The 19,405-nt window shown below is 39.6% G+C and overlaps 2 protein-coding genes across 3 annotated transcripts; one reads left to right on the top strand and one right to left on the bottom strand.

Annotated features, from left to right (window-relative positions):
- Window positions 1–248: 248 nt before the first annotated feature.
- Window positions 249–5,047, bottom strand: taf10 (TAF10 RNA polymerase II, TATA box binding protein (TBP)-associated factor). The gene is made up of 5 exons (XM_084069414.1): window positions 4,647–5,047; window positions 3,993–4,150; window positions 2,347–2,411; window positions 1,225–1,339; window positions 249–577 (listed from the first exon to the last, which is right to left on the bottom strand). Exons 1-5 carry the CDS (start codon window positions 4,774–4,776, stop codon window positions 488–490), a joined length of 558 nt encoding a protein of 185 aa, XP_083925540.1. The 5' UTR covers window positions 4,777–5,047; the 3' UTR covers window positions 249–487.
- A 1,405-nt stretch (window positions 5,048–6,452) lies between these two features.
- On the top strand, window positions 6,453–15,577 carry LOC311053538 (putative oxidoreductase YteT). 2 transcript variants are annotated; one of them, XM_084069141.1, is made up of 14 exons: window positions 6,453–6,576; window positions 7,056–7,170; window positions 7,704–7,788; window positions 8,050–8,123; window positions 8,258–8,317; window positions 9,209–9,316; window positions 9,692–9,748; window positions 10,487–10,617; window positions 11,117–11,171; window positions 12,178–12,270; window positions 12,561–12,695; window positions 12,911–13,012; window positions 13,950–14,111; window positions 14,561–15,577. In XM_084069141.1, exons 2-14 carry the CDS (start codon window positions 7,078–7,080, stop codon window positions 14,687–14,689), a joined length of 1,284 nt encoding a protein of 427 aa, XP_083925267.1. In that variant the 5' UTR covers window positions 6,453–6,576; window positions 7,056–7,077; the 3' UTR covers window positions 14,690–15,577. The 2 variants fall into 2 exon arrangements, with proteins under 2 accessions (XP_083925267.1, XP_083925266.1); XM_084069140.1 differs by having other exon boundaries at window positions 6,537–6,643.
- Window positions 15,578–19,405: the final 3,828 nt, after the last annotated feature.

Raw genomic sequence — 19,405 nt, 5'->3', positions numbered from 1 at the left:
CATCTGAAAAGATTTGGTGTCAGGGACCCCATACAAGATTTCTGTTGCTAAAATGTGGCAAACATATTACAAGATTTTTGGAAAATAGCATATCTACAAGCTCATTGGCTATATTTTCAGAGAGCCAAAGTATATAGTGGTTAAACTGATGTTGATGTTATTAATAACTTAATGTAAGCCTTTGAGAATCACTGCTTTAATGGACCATGCATAAAACCACTATATTGAATGAAAATGGACAAACATAGTCAGTCTTTACTTTAAGGATTTATTCTTCACAATAAACAATGTAATTACACAAACCACACAATGCAAATTAAGTTCTACAAAAAAAAAAAAGGCAAAATGACTGAGCACTTATCAAAGGCTGTACTAAAGCACCATGCTGAAAAATGTTCTTGCAAAAGGTGTCAACAAGCTCTACTGGGTCACAAAGGACATAGAAATAAGAGAAGCTGAAAAAACCTCTTGGACAGAAAAGACATGACTATGTGAAGTAATAAGGTTTCTTCACATTGACACCATATTCTGCGAGGGCGGGTTGTAGATCCTCCATGGTCAAGGTGTACTTCTTATCCTGTAGTTTAGAGACAACAGAAAACAGAACTATAACCAAACACAATAAGATGGTAATGTTTAAACTCCTCGCTCTCTTTTAAACCCAGTCTTCTGCAAACACACCACACTATCAAACGCAACCTGCCTTTCTACCCCGGCTCTCAGTAGCGGGGGGGCGGGGCGCGGGGAGAACCTGGTGAGTTGAGGCAAACGAGTTGGGGCAAACGCGCTCCCCACAACATGATTTACGATTCTGTGCCTATCAGTACATAACTCGGACGGAGCTGAGTAGGCACAACCGAACTTCGCAGCGTTCGGCGGTGGTGCCTTACGTGGCTCAAGTTCGTTTGAGATTGCGCCCCTCCGTCGCGGTCCAAAACTATACTTTATCGGCGAAAAAAAAGTAGTCGGCGGTTGTTAGAAAAATTTGAGTCTTAACAGGAGTCAAACCCGGAGGTATGGATTGAGAGTCTAGTGATTATCGAGGCAAGCCAGTGAGGCCGGTGCTGAGATTGGGTATTCGGGCTGCATTAGAATGTGACAACGCCCACCATTCCCAACTCTTCTAATGTAGAGCGAAAGAAGCCCCGCCCGGGGTAGAAAGGCTGCACGCCTATCAAACAACTTCAACATCAGCTCATGCAGTACATACGTATAAATACATACCTTTGTCTTGCTCCTAGAGCTACCCGAGGCAGTACCCTTCATTTTACAATACTGCAGTGCGTCGTTGGCAATATCTGAAATGAACTTCTGAGAGGCGAGGGAGATCAGACGGATTCTACAAAGATATAAAGAGCATGTAATTAGTTTTGTTGCTTTGCATGGCTGCCCTCTGCTGGAAAAAAAAATCACCTGGCTGCCGTTAAACAATAGAAATAATTGGATGCAGTAGGCCACTGCCAAATGGACCCTTGAGTGTTTGTGCACTCAGACTTAAATGAACATCCCAGAGATTCAAATCATATCAAATGGGGGTCTGTGGCCTAACGCATATCAAACTGGGGGTCATTGAAATGAAACAAGTTTGAGAACCACTGCAAAATATAGTTACACATAGATGAATGCTATTTCTTAAAAGTTTGTTGTTTTGTGTACACACACACACACACACACACACACACACACACGTGATAGCATAATACAACTACGATGTTCCTCTACTCATCTACTGACTCTAAATCACACTACTAGGAGACAACATTGATTTTCTATAGCATTCATGTGGGCGATTTGAATGACAATTTGCCATATCTTTAGTTTAGTTGCATTACATGGAATACATATCTAAAAGAAGAGAGGACAGAAGTCTGTCTCTTGCAGGTTAGTTATAACCGGGTTTGTGGGTTATGTTAGTAATTTAATATGTGTTAGTAAATCAAAGTAGTCACGTTAACTATGCTGATAGATTCAGAGACAGTGGCCAACCAAAACAACTGCATTGATTGACTGGATCTATTCTAGATCGTTTAGCTGCTCTGGTTCAAAAATTGCAACAATCAACCTGTAATAAATCGTTTATTCTCTTATTTTTTTCTTTCAGTGGAGGACAGTCGCTCAAAAACAGTCTATGCATGGCCCCGGTAAGCATATTTTATGCCACTATTTCCTATTTCTTCTATTGCCCAAACTAGATCTCTATTCTGTCACTGTCTACTCTGTAATCACCAGTTTCCCTCAGGATTAAACTATTATGTTATCTCTCAAATTGGTCTCAGGCATCATGCACACTCTGGAATAGCTGACCTTACTATTGCACGGAATGAAGCTGCTTTTATTTACACTTACATTCTTGGGTCAGCCGCCTCAAAGCCAGCCCGGTTGAGGTAGTAGCCTGTCACTGCATCAGGGATCTGAAGAACAAACAAAGCAATCGACATCAATAATTCATTTGCTCTCCAGACCGGCGGGCAGAAGTATCGCGAGACGAGATTTCAAACGTGATTTCAGTAAAACAGATGTGTAAACAGTAATGGCGGCGCCCGTGTAGCAATAACACTGCACCGACATCAGACGGTCCACACACGACAGATATATACAAGAACAAAATATTTTCGAGCGACAGAAATAAGCGGATTTAGCCAAGCACCAAAGACTCAAGTTCTGAGCTGCGGTGGGGGCCCCCCCGAATGGAGCTTGTTATGAACTGGGGGTCCTGGACCACTCTTATGATGAGTTAAAAACCTCAAATAAAGGTAAGAAAACACGTAGGGCGAATTTCTCCTTTAAGTCAAATTAGTCCTAGTTTAACTGCTATTGCGACTTGTTATTGGTGAAGTGGCCTGTAAATCAAGTGTTAGGTAGGTAAATCACAAAACTCACAAACCACCTTCAACAATTAACAAGCTAACTAGATGTGTTTCCTAAAGTGTCAGGCACAAAGGTACTGCGAGGTGAGCTGAGGTGATATACGGTATATATATAAATCCTGTCAAAGAGTTTAGGAACCACTGAACTAGATATTAAGAACAGATTACAAGCGTAAACATCTTGCGTTGCTCAGTGTGACAGGGATTGCCGTCTATGAGCAGATCCACAGCATCGTAGGCTCCCATGGAGTTCTGCCAGTGTCGGAAAGTTTGGGCCATGTTCATTTAGTACAACTGGTGTTATGATAAAAATAAATGCAAGACCATTATATAACCATTACACAACCACAAGTAAGACGCGCGAACGCTGGAAGCGAACGCAGCTCGAAAATATTGTGTATTTACGGACTTTGTGTGTGTGTGTGTGTGTGTGTGTGTGTTTGTGTTTTGACTGTAGCTGCACTCTGGCGCACTCTGTCGGCCGCACCCAGGCAGTGCACTGCACACAGACAGACACACACAAGCCGAGCAGACTTTCATAGTAAGCTCCACTTGGGCGGAGGCGCGCCTCCTTCCGCGTTCGCAATTATATCATTCATTCATTCATATAACAGCTTCCACGTTAAAAGAAGGTCAGTGTTTGAGTTAACAGAAACTGTGACCTTTACTGGATTTAATAAAAAAGTTTTATATGTTAAAGTTCAGGGAATCAGTTACTATTTGCTAGTCTCGCATTAAGTTTGGTGAAAAACGGCTGGAAATATTACCAACTTCCTCTGGAGAATCGCTAACCCATGTTGTCCTCTTTTGCCGAGTCAAACTGGGTCCAAATTCTCCACCTTTCCTTTTCTTGAGTAGTTTTATTTTTGACGGCAGAACACTGACCTGGCATATATCTGCTGATGTAGGTCATAGTCTTGTTGCACAATGTAACAGGTAGATTCAAATCGCAGTGTGACAAGTGTGGATAATCATGAATTTATCTTTCCACCCTTCTCAGTGACATAATGTATGATATAATGTATGATGGCAAATAGTGTGCAGTCTGCAGGAACATTTCATGATGATTATTAATCTACATGACAGTTAACTTAAAAATAAGATGACAGATATAACAACACTTACTGTAGGAGTGTAATCTTCCAGCTGCATGAGAAAATCTGCCAAGGGTGTTGTGTTGACAACTGGCTTCACATCTCCATTGGCGATGCCACCAGGTACATACACGCCATTGGATACAGATGTGTCTGTTGAAGGGGTCGCTATGGCAGCGGAGGTTGAGGCTGTAACAGGAGTTTATTTTTTACAATAATTTGAAGATGATGATACTGGCTGGAGTGGCTGCAATACCTAAACTACAAAATAAGGCTTTAAAATATGTGTATAACCATAGGCTATGCGTTTCAGCACGTTTGACTATCAAAGTGACTATCAAAATAAGCCATTGGCTTCAGCCTACACATTTTTGGTCTAAACCATACGATATGACATGATATGTCCTGTTATGACCAAAATAAATTACTACTACGAGTAACATGCTTTGGTGTGCTGGTGGCTGAGCCTTGTAAACAAACATACAATACATTAAAAAGCTACCTTACAGTAAAGGATGACCATCCTGCTAACTGATTATAAGTTAGCAGGATGCACTATACACATTGCTGGCCCACCTATGCTCGCCCTATGATCCAGTAAAAAATAACTTATTTGCCAAATAGTTTCCATGTACGGCTAACGGCTAACTTACGTAGTTATTCATGTTACAAGTTACATACATACCATTTGTCGTGACCGCAGGGATACTGCTGACATTGGCCGCCGTGCTATTGTTTGCGATACAGTTGCTGGACGTTGAAGAGGTGGTCGGGGTGACTCCTGTGGTTACAGACTGATTATTATCCATGTTCATGTTTTTCTTCCTTGAGCTTTAGCTATGCGTTAGCTAGCGCGCCAATGAACAAGCTAGCACAGAGAAGTATTAACAGGCTAGTTGACTTTACACGTTACTTGTTTAAAGTGAAAACGATAAACAACAATGTGTTGTGCCGGTCTTCTGAAACAAATGTGTTGTTGGCGTAACTTTAGATTCAGTATAATTGTACAATCAGTAGCGTGTTTAGCTAATGTTTGCAGCGTTTAAGGGTCCACTCTGCTGCTAGCTACTGCTGCTCATGGTGTCATGTGACCCAACCAGTGTTGCCAGATTGTGCGAGAGAAATAAGCAAGCAGGTCTAGGAAAAGAAGAAGCCCAAATGGCACGCGTTGTGAGCTTGTAGATTTGCTATTTTACAAATCTTATACGGGGGTCCCTGGCACTGTGGCACATATTATTTATCAGATTTGTTCAAAGGACCCCAATGGAAACAAGCCCCCCCCCCCCCTCCGAAGGGGCGGGGGGGGGGGGTACTCGGGGAAAAAATCTCGGGGGAAACAAGTTAACAACGCAACACTGACTACAAAACTGAAAAACGTTAATAAAAACAATATGCAAGTATAGTCAATCAATCAATTATTCAGCAGTGGTCTCTTCATGTTGTAGTTTAATGGTTCAAGCTTCTCTCATACTCAGAGCCCCTTTTATGCCTGGTGAGTACAGGTGATGGCCCAGAGACCCCCAAACCTGGCACTCCTGGCACCCCATGAAGATAAAGGCAAACATTTGCATCACTATAGTATATTATAGTATATTAGTGATTAGCTGCCTGCCCGCGTGAATGGACGAGGTCCGACGGCCACTATTCTCTTTGGATTTTTTTTCACTGCCTGTTTTTCAGTCTTTTACTTTATTTTTTAGGGGAGGCTAGATTTTAGTTGGGCAGGCGGCCGCCTGCCCTGCCTCTATGGTGGGTACGCCACTGTAGCAGACCTTATATTGAACTGTACTTTCCTGCGCTTTTTTTTTTGCAAACTGCTAATAAAGTATTCAATCAATCAATCAAAGATGGGGGTCCACCGTCCACGGACATACATATTAATTTGGGGGTCATTGACATGAAAATGTTTGAAAACCATTGGTTTCAGCAACATTAGAAGCCCAAATACGCTTTAGAAACATGCCCAAAAACCCGCAACCCTCAATTACCAATATTTACAAACAATTTTACAGAAAAACAAGCCAAAAGTTGCCATATTAAGCAGACATGGCAACAACGGAACCGAAAACTAGGGGAGGGGGGGGGTAATGGTAATTAATCTAATTATACCCAGAGTATCTACATTCGTCGACATTCAACGATACTGCACTGTACTTCTACTCTTCTACTTCTACTTCACTACATCTGATCTCAGAGACAAATTGTACTTTTACTCCACTACAATCTATTGAGTTACTAGTTTGTAACACTTGCCCTATATACATTTTGGCATCCATTTTTATATATTTTATACATCTGAACACTTTGTGAAATGGGACATTCTGCATAATGAGTACTTTTACTTTTGTTTTGGTACCTTAAGTATATTTTGATGCCAATACTTTTGTACTTTTACTCAAGTAAATTTTGAATACCGGACTTTTACTTAAAGAGTATTTCTACATTGCAGTATCGATACTTTTACTTAAGTAAAGATTGTGTGAGTACTTTTTCAATGACTGGGGGTAAATAAACGGTAGATGGCGATGTGCTGCTTGATGTTGGTTTGCCATCAACCATTATGCTCGACTCCAACTGCAGAGGAAGTCTTCTGCTGCTGTGCTTTGTGTAGTCAGGTGAGCTGTGTGTGCCGACTGACAACATCCGAGTGGGATCAGGGATACTTTTTATGGGGCAAAACAGGTACTCATTTGAACATAAGCCAACTTATTTTACTTTATATTATCATTTAAAAGAACAAAATAAACGAGTCGTTGGCGGCTTTATTTGTCTGGCGGCTTTATTCTTTCTCTTCTGTTTATAGAACGTTATTACAACATCGGTATTCTAAGTTCAAGCTCCTTCTCTCTTGAGTCTTGAGAGAAAGGTGATTGACATCTATTGGCCAGTATGAAAAAAAAAAAAAAACATGAAAATGGAGGATAAGATATTCAAATGGTTTATAATAACACAGCACGTTTTGCTATTTTGTTGTTGTTTGAATTTGATTAAATTGGACAGGTAGAAACACGTTACTTTGGAGGAATTGGAATGATTGTATACCAAACTTAAACTCAACCCATGTTTTATTAAGCCTGGTTTTGTGTGATCATAGTTCTCGGGGTACAACGTTAACCATGCCTTCCCCTGTCGACGTCATTGTGGTGGGAGCTGGCAGTCGTGGAGAGATCTACTCACATTTCGCATCCATCCATCCACAACGAGTGAAGGTCGGAATACAACCTCACAGATGTATATATGGTCACCATGTTGCATAAGAATGGGAAAACAGATTTGTCTGGAATCCTTCACATGACTGGATTTCGTAAAAAAAAAAAGTGGAAATAAAGTCTGAGATGATCAGAGAAAACTTGCAATGGCAGTCCAGCATAAAACAACACTTAAAGGAGCACTTCACCCATTTTCATTATCTTTGTATAATTGGTCCTCACACAAATGCTCATAAGATGGCACAATTTCTGTCTACTCACTCTGTCTCAGAGATGGGCTGTGGACAGTTCAGAAACCTGACTACCAATGACATCATCAATGGGGATTCCAAGCTAATAGAACAAACTGTATTTCTATTATATTTCTCCAGTTAGAAGTTGAATGATATGGTTACTAATTATAGCTTACGCTGAGAGTGAAACATTGTCCAACAGACACTAACCTAAAACTGATTTCACTTTGAATTTTCCAAACCATTATTTTTCTTGGCCGCATTTTTTAGATTGTCAAATTATGTTTGTGCTCATTTCAGGTTGTCGGAGTTGCTGACCCTAGGGAGTTTGCTCGTAATCAACTTAAGCAGCTGCACAAAATACCAGATGACAATATATTCGAAGGTGGGCTTTTTAAGATAAATGGTTTGTCATTCTCAATGTATAAGTATTGTTTTTAGGGAAAAACAAAACACTGCCTCAAGGTCAGTGTTAAATATTTATCAATATTTACTATTGTCAGTCTTTTTATGAGTCAGGATTTGTTTTACATAATATTGTACAAGAGTAGGAGCCACTTTTGTTTCAATGGTGGATATCCGTCAAAAGATATGCTTCAAATCTTTTCTATTCCCCGTTGAATTCCCAATATTTTTTCTTAATTAGATTGGCACTGTTTAGTAGAGAGGGAAAAGTTTGCAGATGCTGTGTTGATTTGCACTCCTGACCGTCTCCACAAGGTAATAATTGCCACAAAATGATTTAATATTTTTTCTTTCTCAATTAATTTCAAGTAGTTCTCTTTAGAATTCTGAGCAAATGTCATTGTTGTATAGTTTATCTACAGTCCATTAATCTAAATATTCTTACCCAGGAGCCTGCAGTGGCATTTGCAAAGAAGGGGTACAATGTTCTACTGGAAAAACCTATGGCAGTGAGTATTTTGCAAGCATTAATTATTCTGAAAGTCAGCATTTCACCCATAACGTATATCTGAACTAGTCTTTACCTCTACCGTGGGTGTAATTTATTTCGCGACATTAATTTCACAATTGTATTGAGATAGATATTAGGTTGTAGTGTTTTTATTGTACTTAATCTAAACTAGAAAGGTTCATGGTCTCATACTTCCTGGTGGAGATACTGTATGTGCTCAGTGGAGCGCATATCTCCATCAGGAACTGTGGCCAGTCATCTATGACATCATATGCTGTCATCTATGACCTCATAGGCAGGTAATACTGCCCCCCACGACGTGGGGGGATATTAATGGTGGGTGCGGCCAGACGATGACATCACAAAGTTCATCGTCAAGTCCATTTGGTTACATTTGTACACTCTGGAGTTTAACCGACTCAGCACTTTAATGTGTTGTTAGTTGTAAGTTGCTCTGATGAAGACCAAGAATGGCTAGATTGTAAATGTAATTTTCTGACTGTCTATTTAATAACTTCCTCCATGAAACATTGCATTTGTTTATAAAATAGAGCTTGAGAGATAAGCTACTTCAGGAGTGCGGAGTTAAAAAGAGATGGAGATTTTGCTAGTGTGGAGTTATAAACATAGATGTACATGATGTACAGTATTTTCTGTTGAAGAGCTAGGAAGCACTCCTTTCTAGTCTAAACAACAACACTGTCGCGGAAAAAGTAATGTTGTCACTTTGCAATGGTGCGGGTAAAATATACATGGGCGCCTATGAATGACATACATATATGATGTATGACCAGTGAATAAAATACTTAATATCTGAAACACCAATGTTTTCAACTGTGGGATGTGAGTTGTCAAGAAAACCATGCACATATATTTAACATCATTTCAGACAACTGCCAAGGATTGTACTGAGATTGTGGAGGCTTGCACTCAGAGTGGTGTGATGCTAACCGTATGTCATGTGCTCCGATATGACCCGGTCATTCACAAGATAAAAGTAAGTGTCAATATGTGCCTGGCATCACTTAAAGGAGTAGTTCACCCAAAAAAAGGTCTTATTTTCTATCAATTACACATCCCATGAAGCGTTGAATTCATGGAGATTTTTACTTATTTTCCTGAGACAATAATTTGATGACCGTGTCATCGGTCAATAGGAGACTCAGTAGAAGACTCCTCCGGTCATCAAATTATTGGCTTAGGAATGCGATAAAAACAAAAAAAACAAGAATTCAACGCTTCATGGGGTGTGTAATTGATAGAAAATAAGCATTTTTTGGGTGAACTACTTAAATTATGTTTTTCTTCACCATCATTACATAAAATGTAATTTGTAAAAATTGAATTAAAGTGAACTTACAGTATCTCTTAGGTGTTGATAGATGCTGGAGCCATAGGTGATGTGATCCATATTCAGCACCTAGAGCCGGTAAGAAGGCACTTATTGGAAATTAAGGAAATCATAATATTGTACATTTCAAGTTCTCTTTATTTCAAATATATAAATATGTCATATGTGTCTGTGTATATAGGCATGCATTCATGTATAGCCTAACTGATAATATGTGGTTACAGCATTGATACTAGCAATAATTGGCAAGGACACTTAACAATATCCATTATCTCCAAATTAAGATTCTATCCTATTGAGGGATCACTTGATAAACAGACTTCTCCTACTCAAATGTGCTTTGTGCATAAAACAATAGAAAATGTAAATACTGTATACACACTGCCATACAAAGTATGTAATCATATTAATTTCAAACACACGCATACGCGCGCACGCACGCACACTGTCACACACTAACACACACTAACACATACTTTATACTGTGGACCTGCCAATGCGTTGATGCTTTTTGTTTTGTATGTCTAATTTAGTTTAGTGTGGTGCACTCACACACACATAAATTTGATTGTGAATCTCACTCAAAGTTATTGGGCCAAAAGACAAACATGTCTTCAAATTCTATTAATGCCATCTTGACTAATTACATGCCAATACTGACACTATATCTGCATAAGCCACCATAACCTGATAATGTACAGTAAGTACAGCAAAAATATTTTGGTTGGATCTGCACTAATGTATTACTTTCTACCGTGTTGAAGTTTCTATAATATTTCACTTTTCAACTGATCAGTTAAATAATTCTCCCTCCAGGTTGGATTCTACCATTTTGCCCACTCCTTTGTTCGTGGGAATTGGAGGAACGAAGCAGAGAGCTCTTTTGCTCTCTTGGCCAAATCCTGCCATGACATTGACCTGATACACCACTGGGCTGGCGGACGCAGGTAAACAACATAGTCAATGATCGACTCCAAGCTCATCTGATGTGCTTAGATAGGACATGGTTAATGGTAGAATAAGGTGTCCAAACACTTGTCATGTGACCGTGGCTGGTCAGCACTGTTTGTTCCTTTGTTCAAATCCCTTACAAGAACTGTGAATACAAAGGTTAGAAGTCTGACCTTTGTGTAGCCTGAACAAGACTACAAGAAACATTACATACACTAGAAACAACAAAGAAAACAAAAGATAACAGACATAACTGTAGTCCCAGTCCTATTATGTACCTATAATGCAATTAGTGCCAGGTAATACATTTACTTTTCCAATACGATAAATGCATAACAAATATTAGGTTCATTGTACATTTGTTCCACTAATACTATATACTGTACAGTTATTAGTTTCAAGACATATTGTCCAGTACTAAAGTAATTTTGACGGCATAAGGCTGTTGTTGCATTCGTGTTCTTAATTAATGATTAACTGTGTGTGTGTGTGCAGGTGTGTCAAAGTGTCATCATTTGGAGCTCTTAGTCACTTCCAAAAAGAAAACAAGGTGAGTAGGCCATCCATGCTGTCCCCATAGAAAGAAATTATCTCCCCATTACAAAGTAGATGTATGATTACATCTAGTTTAATAAATGATGGCCTTTTGCAAACTCGGCTATGGCTTGCTTTTGTTTAACTGACTGGCAGGTCTCACTTCACACCACCTGATGCCGTCCTTACTCTCCTGTGGAGGAAGTGATTATAATTATTTTTTAAATCTAATGCACAGATCACAGTCACAAAGACAGTTTTCAGGAAACCAGCGAGTCTTCTTCAAGAGATGACCTAAAAATTTGCTAGCTCCTTTCCTTCCGTTTTGAAATTATGGTTAACCCAGTTAATCACCACTACTGTTCCTGTTCATGTTCATCAAATACAGTGTTGTTGCTCCTCTGGTTCCATCTAGTGGACATTGTGTAAACAATACAATACTTTGAAATTTGAATGAATAATACATTTGAAAACAAAAGCGCAAAAAGTCAGACATTGATATAAAAATGAATGGATAATGATTCGGGTAGCATTAGACAGAAGACACAAAACAGGAGATGAGACAACAGAGACAACAGTTACCATAGTAAGAGAGACAATACGTATGCTATTACCTTGTGTGTAATAATACAACTACTTGAATCAGTCATATATATATTAATTCGCCCATATTATACATATTAGCGTCTATATTGTATAGTTTTTTATTGTATATATAATCTATAATTATATAGATGAGAACATAGCCTATACATAAATATATTTTAATACGGGTGTTATTCAGTATAGTGTGCTAACTGAAACAAATTCCTCATCTGTACAAACATACCTGGTAAACAAATATTAGTTTTCTGTAAAAGTTGATGAATGGATTGGACAGTGGCTCAAAGTGCATGTTTAGTTTAAATCCTGACTTTGTCCTTAAGAGACTGTTTTATTATCCTGATTTTTTCCAATCCAGGCAGCATTGAAAGGCCGCTATGTGCCAAACATAAAATATAACATCACTCATCTTATGTCAGCCAACAGGTGCAGGAGACCGCTGTTTGGAGTGTGCCGTAGAAAGAGACTGTCCATACTCTGCCCGCAAAATCTACTTAGACAGAGTGAAAAAGGTTAATATCACTTGCTTTCTATTGTCAACAATTACGTCAAGTTTGAATAATCATTTTGGTGGCTAAAAATGTACTTGGCTAAAGTGTGTGTGTGTGTGTGTGTGTGTGTGTGTGTGTGTGTGTGTGTGTGTGTGTGTGTGTGTGTGTGTGTGTGTGTGTGTGTGTGTGTGTGTGTGTGTGTGTGTGTGTGTGTGTGTGTGTGTGTGTGTGTGTGTGTGTGTGTGTGTGTGTGTGTGTGTGCGCGCGCGAGCGAATGATGATGTGTGTTTGGGTTTGTCTGTCTGTATAAGGGTCATACTGGTTGGCCAGTGTCAGTTATATGTCCCAGTTCAGTCCCAGACATCGAGTCGGTTACAGAGGCATTGAAAACTGGACCCTACGGCCGCTGTGTGTACGAGTGTGACAACGATGTTTGCACTAACCAGGTCTGACAATATCAAGTGGAAATCATTCAAGTGTCAGTTGATGCATACGTACAGTATATGCTGTGTGTGTATATACAAGTATATACAAAACTGAATAACTCAGTGGGTTACTGTTTTACACTGTGTAGCATTAGAGCCTGTTTCATAGTAATGTATTGCACTCATCCATCAGTATGGACACCAGGCATGTTTTCGTTTATGTTCTACTTGTCCAGGTTGTTAACATGGAGTTTGAAGGAGGCCTCACAGCTGCCTTTTCCATGGTGGCATTTACTGAGCAGATGTGCAAGCGAAGGACAGTCATCAGTGGCAGCAAGGTAAGGTGTTTGCTGGTTGCAACAGGAAAAAAACGGTAACAAGCCCAAAACACGATGACGAGGGTAGGAGATGCAAAGAGCAGAAGAAGTGAAAAGTGACGCTTTTCCGGTTCCGGTGTCATGGAATGAATGAGATTTCGGAATGAATCTGAATGAAGCCAAGTCGAAAGGAGGCTCCCCAAGCCGCTTGGAGCGAGGATCAGCGAGTGTACATCATGTGTAGAAGGGGCGACCATAGCTGAGTGGTTAGAGCCCGCCTGCGGAGCTGGAGGCCCCGGTTGTCCCAGGTTCAATTTCAGGCCAGGCCAGCAATGTGTCGATGTGTCCCTGAGCAAGACACTTAACCCCTAATTGCTCCCTGTTACTAATTGCATACTACTCCTGTTACTTAGGATGGGTTAAGGTGGGAGTGGAGGGCGCGAGTATGGAAATTAGAGTATTGGAATTTGGCTTATGTATGAGCTACAGTAATTGCAAGTAAAGTAAAAAGTGTCAGTCATTCATGATGTCAGTACTGTGAAGTCGGTCATCTCCATATTTGAGTAAGGCTCCAGCCCGATCCGACCACCATTGACTCTCATTATATAAAATGATATATTTCCAAAAATATAAAGCGTGGAAGATAATGCGTGGTAGCATGCACAAGATATTTGGTGCTGATCTGTGCATTGGCTTGCGCAATTAGCCACAGACTCACAGACCTAGATGGCTCATAATTGTGCACAAAAAAGACGTGAGATCTGTTGATCATATTCACACAGTAACCATTTTGCTGTTACGTCATAGTCATGGGGTCCCCACCACCGAGTATGACGTAACAGCAACATGGCCAACGTGTGAATATGCTCAATTGTTTCAGATGCTCAGTATTTAACAGACAAATGGCTGCTTGCAAAACCTTCTGATGACATAACAAACTAATACTGGGTTGTCTTAGGGGGAGCTGTCATATGATGGCGATGAGATTCGTGTGTTTGACTTCCTGACCCAGAAAACCACCAAGCACACAGCGCCAAGCAATTCCCCTGCACACTTCAGCATGGGCGGGCATGGTGGTGCTGACTACCACCTTATGGATGCCTTCATTTCTGCAGTGGCGGTGAGATCTTGTATTTTACTTACCAAAATCTTTACACATTTAAGTAAGTAATCTGATCTTTATATTGGGATTGGTGGTATTTCTTCATTAAACTTAATCGTAAATGTGATTCTGGTGATTTATGGGGTCCAGGGGTGTAGTGGGCGTTGCACGCACCGTTTTGTCATTACAACACTTTTTTGAGAAGGTAAAAAGGGTCCACATTTCTCTCATTCACTTCACATGTTAAATGTTGTTGTGTGTAGGGTACTTAAGAGAGAGCAGCCTAGACTAGAACCATTGGCCACTGTACAGTAGATTGTTGTTGTGGTCTAGGGTTGGGTGAATTAGTTGTTGTTAAATCAAGCAATGCTGCACACATTAATGTTGATAATATCGTTTTTTACATTGTACTCAAAGTAAACACAAGCTATCTGGTAATTATTTTACATCTACTTGTGTGTGTGCAGAATAATGATCCATCCTTGATCCGTTCGGGCCCTGAAGAGACTCTGCTGAGCCACAAACTGGTGTTTGAAGCAGAGCAATCACGACTGGAGGGCAGGGTGGTGCACTGTGGTGCCACTAACCAGAGCTAGATGACAGACAACACTCTGACAATTTAAAAGAAAGAATGCTGACAATAACTGGATAACTGCAGGTGTAACAAATAATAATAATAACTCAAAAATAACTGTAAGCAAGTTGTTGATTTAGCTCATTTTGCTCAGGGATGTTAATGTTCTGTATGAGAGAGCATTCATTACATTTTAATGAGATTGTAAATGTTATTTAAAATTAAAACTTTTTAAAATGTAAAACAAAATGAAAATAGTAAGTGGTTAAAATGAAGATTGACGTTGAATGGGCGTATGTTGGATCTACTGAAAGTAATCTAAACTGTTTACACTACATAACCTTATTTCCACAGTAATATTGTACTTCTGTCAGTTCCACCAACAGCATCACAGTGCAGTCCATGTGGTCTTATGAATCTGAGATGTTTGTATGTTTTAAATTTGTGGTCCACCTGGTTTTTGTAATTACAGATATTGACCACAAGGTGGCAGACATACAAAAAAGAAAACGTTTATGTGAAAATAATTATCATTTTTTAATTTGAAGAATGACTGAGTATTGAATTTTAAAAAAATGCCTAAATTGAAGCAATGGATATTGATAATCGATAGGAGAGCAAAAAATATATATAATTTCATCTATACAACCAAAACAGTATCCCAGGGAGTTTTCTTATTTTTTAATGAACAGTGTGAATGACCCAAAGACTACAATAGAAACATCTGAAATAACTTGAAGAACTATTATTATGTTCTGAAATAATTATATGACGTTGAGTTGGTCCAAAATCCAATTACGTTTTCTTTTGGATTTCTCAATATTTATTATTTTTGTTGTTTATTTTTATTCCAAAATGTTACGTGCCATCTTGTCTCTCTCTCACCGTGACTATCAGAAATAAAGCCGAAATTCAAAAACATAAACAAGGGGTCATATTATCTCTGTAAGAGAAGGTAGAGAAAGTCACTCTTAAGAGACATTGAGTTACCTATAATCGAACTGAGACTTTCATCTGGCCTCAGCGATCATCACTGAAAAGAAAAACCTTGGAATTGAGTTGTCCACAAAGTGTTTTGTGGACATGTATCTTGAAAATAGTGATTGCACACTTAAGATCATTTAAGATGTTATGTTAAAAATGTTTAAAATTGTTTAATTTGAGTAAAATCCAACTAAAATGAACAACATACCAGACCTAGTGTAAATACTGATTGTGTGTGTGTGTGTGTGTGTGTGTGTGTGTGTGTGTGTGTGTGTGTGTGTGTGTGTGCGTGTTGTGTGACATGGACATGGCCTTGAAATCTGCCCACGCCATTCCCAGCCCCTGCGTAATGTCATTATCTGTGTGTGTTTAGTTTGTACATGGCACAAGTGATCCCCTCTGTGCCAACAGTAAACTTTTAGAGAGCTTGTTCCACTAAATACACCACACAGTCTAGACTAATCTTAGATCTCATGTCATGAATTTTTGCATAAACAGACCAATACACACCTTCAGTAATAAATCCTGTATTTGTGTGTGTGCGTGCGTGTATTGTGTGTGTGTGTGTGTGTGTGTGTGTGTGTGTGTGTGTGTGTGTGTGTGTGTGTGTGTGTGTGTGTGTGTGTGTGTGTGTGTGTGTGTGTGTGTGTGTGTGTGTGTGTGTGTGTGTGTGTGTGTGTGTGTATGGTTGGGGGTGGGAGGGGGTTCTCATCCCTATCAGTGTCACTCTAAGTATGTAAGTAGAACTGATAAACTTAGTGCCACAGGAGATTATGTTAAATAAATGTTACATAAATATTAGCTAAATATGGAAATAACTTTGAGCCAAAAGAAGGAACATGGAGTGTGACCCCAACTAGCCAATGGAAAACGGTGACCTGTAAAAAATGTTACTTGTTATGATTATTCTTCTATGATACTTCCCAAGTGAATTTGAGCTGGTATAGCTTACAACTCCAATGTAATTTTGACATAGTGTTACTTTAGACATGTCACTCCATCTTATGAGGTTCACCTTGTATTAAGAAATTATGGATAAATGGCAAAATCCTGTTTGCTTTTCTTGACGGTTTTGTGGAAGGTATTGCTAAAAATATGGATTGTGTTAAAGTCTGTTTTGTCTGAATCATGTGAATGTTATGTTTACTGTTATTACGATAGTTGATGGCATCAAAGTGTTTGTATTTACTTTAGGTAGATTTACAATCTACAACTACAGCTCTTGAATAATGCCAAGGCCTGTAAACAATCACAGTTCCTGTAAAGAAAAGTCAGTGAGAATGTGAATATGTAAAATGACATGGATGCTTATTAATGTATTTATACTACTATTTTTTCTTATAAATGATTAGAAACGATTGGGATATACATATAACAAAATCGTAAAGGCTCAATTTAAAACATATTGTAAGTAATGAACCATCCCAGCCCTGTATATACCTCATCATCATTAGGATCATTAGTCACAGTTTCATACTCAAACAGATAAGAGGGCACAGTTACTGTATACCTAAGAGTCGATATTCACATCCTACTCGTCGGTGAACTGCTCTTGCCCAATATTCGCTATTATTATCAGTAGTGGCTCACCAGTCAAGGCACTTGCAACACATTCAACATGACTAACCCTGGAGTATGTCCCAGAGTCCATCACACCACATGGACCGCATTATGATGATCTTGGAACTGACATAATTACAATATAACTGTGGAAATAAGGGTGCGTAGTGTAAATAGATGAAATTACTTTGAGGTGATGGAATCGAAAGTGCAATGTTGACCTGGCATCACTTACCGGGATTACATCAGTTGTATGATTTGGCACTCCTTTTTGGCAAAGCTGTTTTTTTCCCATAGTTTATTTGGTACTAGTCTAGGGAATTCTTGAATTTTTATTTTTCAGTTCAAACCGGGACCAATCACTAGCCTTTTAGGCCTAATAAAAATGTAATTCTAAACTTAAACACAATAGGTGTCCCCTTTTGAAAATGAGATCTCAACAAATGTCCTCATTTGAGTAGATTTTCCTTCATTGCTCTATTCTTTAAGTTTGGAATAAAATCATAGGGACAAGAGTACACTCATGTACACACACACACACACACACACACACACACACACACACACACACACACACACACACACACACACACACACACACACACACACACACACACACACACACACACACACACACACACACACACACAGAGGCTGGGCAACTGCTGGAAGGCGAGCTTGTTAACTGAGTCAGCTGAGCTCTAAAATGAGTCAACCAATCTGCTACCGGGCTCCTTTCCTTTCTCAAAGCCCTGCCTCATTTCTCCCTCCCTCCCTCCCTCACATACAGGCACGTATCTTTTCATTGACATTAGGGGCCTCACCTCATCATAGCGTCACTTCCTCTCTCTGCCAGTTTAATCAGCAACTATCATTATGTCAACATTTTCCCAACAGCAATACATTTGTGTGAGAGAAAATCTATATTGATGAGGTCATTATTATTGTTCATGTGATATCAGATCAGGAAACATGCCTTCAGCTACAATGAGGTTTGGTGAGGTGTTTTGGGGTCAAATGTGTTTTCGTTTATCTGCAAAGGTTTGCATTTGTGTTTAATGTCTCCCATTACTTATTTTTTGTTCTGAAAAATGTTGCTTTTATTACACAGTGAAGCACCTTAAGCTACCTCACAAGGTGCTCTATCAATTAAGATTATTATTGTTAGGTTTATCATTGATGTACGGTGATGACAGGTTATGGATAGCAACATGCTTTATAATCTTCTGCAAAGCTAATAATAATACAGTGATCACACAAGTCTTGTATAAATGATGATTCCACATTGCTTGGGAGAGATGCCATAGTGCTTTCTCACATCTGCTTTGAGTTTCCAGGACTCTATACCTGATTTCATGTAGTCCCCTGGAGTCCCCTGGAGTCCCCTGGAAGACGGCGGTAATGTCACACATAATGATTCTCTCCCGTATGAGACTCTGGCGTACGTGCATGAAGACGTAGAAGTAGAGAGAGGGGTACAAAGAGGGAAGCAGTAAAACTGTAAAACACGTCCCTCTCCCAGTCCGTCACCGTGACTCAACAGGAAATGATGGAGCACGAGTTGGGTGAGGGAAAGAGAGTAGTGATGGAAAGGAGGGAGGACTGTGGGAGCGGGGGGGGGGGGGGGGGAGGACGAAGAAATGAAGGCTTTGACTCTGTCATGCCTCAGGATTCCAAAACATGTCCCTAGCCCAGAGAGGGAGAGGGAGAGGGAGGGAGGGAGGGGGGGGGGGGGGGGGGGGTGTCCAGACAGCAGTAGTTTTCTGGGGAAAACTGTGGGCCGTGAAACACACACATATGGCCTAGTCATTTTTTCCTCCTTCAACTTTGCAAGCTGGATCATCACACGCACACGCACACGCACACGCACACACACACACACACACACACACACACACACACACACACACACACACACGCACACGCACACGCGTTTACTTTACTTGAGTATTTCCATTTTTCAATACTTTATACTTCTCAACGACAATACTTCTCGCGGCAAATGTACTTTTTACTCTTACTTTGCAGATTCATATTATTATTGCAAGACCTACATTAACCAATTAAGCCCTATATACGTTGGCTAATTATTCAGAAATAGCTGTAATAAGCTCACGTTGTAGATCTGTTGTAGATTTTTAAAATATGTTGAGAAATGGGACATTCTGGATAAATATACTTGGATGTAAATATT

This window comes from Gymnoscopelus microlampas (genome assembly GCF_963454915.1).
Source record: "Gymnoscopelus microlampas genome assembly, chromosome: 10".
Taxonomy (NCBI): Eukaryota; Metazoa; Chordata; class Actinopteri; order Myctophiformes; family Myctophidae; genus Gymnoscopelus; species Gymnoscopelus microlampas.
The sequence above is the reverse complement of the archived record's forward strand: the minus strand, read 5'-3'. Positions and strand labels throughout refer to the sequence as shown.